Source organism: Antrostomus carolinensis, unplaced genomic scaffold, assembly GCF_000700745.2.
Source record: "Antrostomus carolinensis isolate BGI_N321 unplaced genomic scaffold, ASM70074v2 scaffold30193, whole genome shotgun sequence".
Taxonomy (NCBI): Eukaryota; Metazoa; Chordata; class Aves; order Caprimulgiformes; family Caprimulgidae; genus Antrostomus; species Antrostomus carolinensis.
The window spans coordinates 1-2,359 of NW_010306316.1; the positions used below are offsets into that span (position 1 = coordinate 1).

A 2,359-nucleotide genomic window follows, 5' to 3' on the forward strand; every position below is an offset into this window, starting at 1 on the left:
GGCAGCCCCGGCAGCACATCGCTGCCCCGGCCCAGCGCGGGGCTGCGTAGGGAAGGAGGCGAACCTAGTGTGTGTGTATGCATATATGTACGTGCGCATTTTTCTATCTCTATGTATATGTATATACGGACACGCTCGGCCGTTGCCCCGAGAGGCTGCGAAGGGCTGCGGTGCTGGTGATGGGTAAAAAAAGTCTCGCATCTCCTTCCCTCCCCCCCGTTTTTGAAGGTTTGGTTCAAGAACCGCAGAGCCAAATGGAGAAAGAGAGAAAGGAACCAGCAAGCCGAGCTTTGCAAAAATGGCTTCGGTCCGCAGTTTAACGGCCTCATGCAGCCCTACGATGACATGTATCCTGGCTACTCGTACAACAACTGGGCAGCCAAGGGCCTAACTTCCGCTTCCCTCTCCACCAAAAGCTTTCCTTTCTTCAACTCCATGAATGTCAACCCTCTGTCTTCGCAGAGCATGTTCTCCCCTCCAAACTCCATCTCCTCCATGAGTATGTCTTCAAGCATGGTACCCTCTGCAGTCACCGGGGTCCCCGGCTCCAGCCTCAACAGCCTGAATAACTTGAACAACTTGAGCAATCCCTCCCTGAATTCTGCAGTGCCAACGCCAGCCTGTCCTTATGCTCCTCCAACACCTCCGTATGTTTATAGGGACACATGTAACTCGAGCTTGGCGAGTCTGAGACTTAAAGCCAAGCAGCACTCCAGTTTTGGCTATGCCAGTGTGCAGAACCCCGCTTCCAACCTGAGCGCTTGCCAGTACGCGGTGGACAGACCCGTGTGAGACACCCAAGTAGGAAACACTGCATGGGAATCCCTCCCCACTTCCCGCAGAGACTGAGAATTACACTAGAAAGTAATGGGTACTAGAGAGAAAGAGAAAGGAGGAAAAATCAGACAGAGAGAGAGAGGGGAAAAGAAGAGAGAGAGAGGAAAAAAAGAGGAAACCACTGAAATAAGATAGTTCCTTTGTTTTCAAAGGACCTCCTACAGATTCTGAGATCTTTCTTTCACTAAGAGTATTTCAACAGTTACAAGGACATATATATATATATATATATGGACAAATGTTTGACTGGATATGATATGACATTTTAATGTTACTATAAGCTTGTTATTTTTTAAGTTTAGCATTGTTAACATAAAAATGACTGAAAGGATGTATATATATCGAAATGTCAAATTAATTTTATAAAAGCAGTTGTTAGTAATATCACAACAGTGTTTTTAAAAGGTTAGGCTTTAAAATAAAGCATGTTACACAGAAGCGATTAGGATTTTTTCGCTTGCGAGCAAGGGAATGTATATACTAAATGCGACACTGTATGTTTCTAACATATAATTATTAAAAAAAAATGTGTGAATATCAGTTTTAGAATAGTTCCTCTGGTGGATGCAATGATGTTTCTGATATTGCAATGTAAAACATGCCCTGTGTATAACATTTCGTACAATATTATTGTTTTACTTTTCAGCAAACATGAAAAAAAAAATGTGTTTTATTTCATGGGAGTAAAATATACAGCATACAGTTTTGTCTGGATTTTTATTTACTAAGCCAAGCTGCACAGCGGTAACTGGTCTGCATTGACTGACTGATCGCTGACACTGGATCTCGTTCTCTGGAAACACAGGGCAGTACTTTTTATTGCAATACAAATAAATGCCGGTATTTTTTTTACGAAAAAAAAAAAAGGAAAAAAAAGATTTCCCTGGCGCTGAAGTTGCACGCTGGAGGAGCGCGGGACTCGGACAGGCTGCCTTCCATGCAGCGGGATGCTTTTATTCCCCTGCGCAGCCCCGAGAAAATGGATTATTTAAACATCGTTGGCCTCGAGAATTACCAACCACAAAGTTGCTGTATCTCGAGCATAAATTTCTCCCGCTGTGAAGGAAGCTTTTATTACATTAAAAAAGGGAGGGGAGGTTGGGGAGGGGGGGGGAAGAAAAGAAAAACCAGTTTGCAAACAAACTGCTGCTCCTGTTCAAAATAATCTGTCCCCTTTGCGCTCACCTTCTCCCTTCATCGGGGAGATACTTCATGTAATATTACATTTCTATTTCCAAATCCCCCTTTCAGACATGAAGAGAAACAAAGAGCAGCCCAAATAACCGCAACCCCGTGGAGCGCGGGGGTTGAGAGGTTAGCCCCGAGTTTCCTGCGACTTCGTGCTGCAACACGTCGTTGAAGGGAAAGGTCGTGCTCTCGTGTGTTTTGTTTTAAATAATATCGACCCATTCATTCTCAACCTGCTTGTTCCTGAAATTATACAGGATTATAACTTTGCCATCTCCGGACAATTGAAACAAATCAAGATGAATTGCTGCTGCTCGGCCCTCCCATCGGCTCA

General features: G+C 44.2%; 1 protein-coding gene across 1 annotated transcript; it reads left to right on the forward strand.

Annotated features, from left to right (window-relative positions):
* Nucleotides 1-193: 193 nt before the first annotated feature.
* Nucleotides 194-795, forward strand: LOC104522730 (pituitary homeobox 2; the record flags this gene model as incomplete). The annotated part of the gene is made up of 1 exon (XM_010165101.1): nucleotides 194-795. A coding segment is annotated over one exon (599 nt), but the record flags the coding sequence as incomplete, so codon positions are not given.
* Nucleotides 796-2,359: the final 1,564 nt, after the last annotated feature.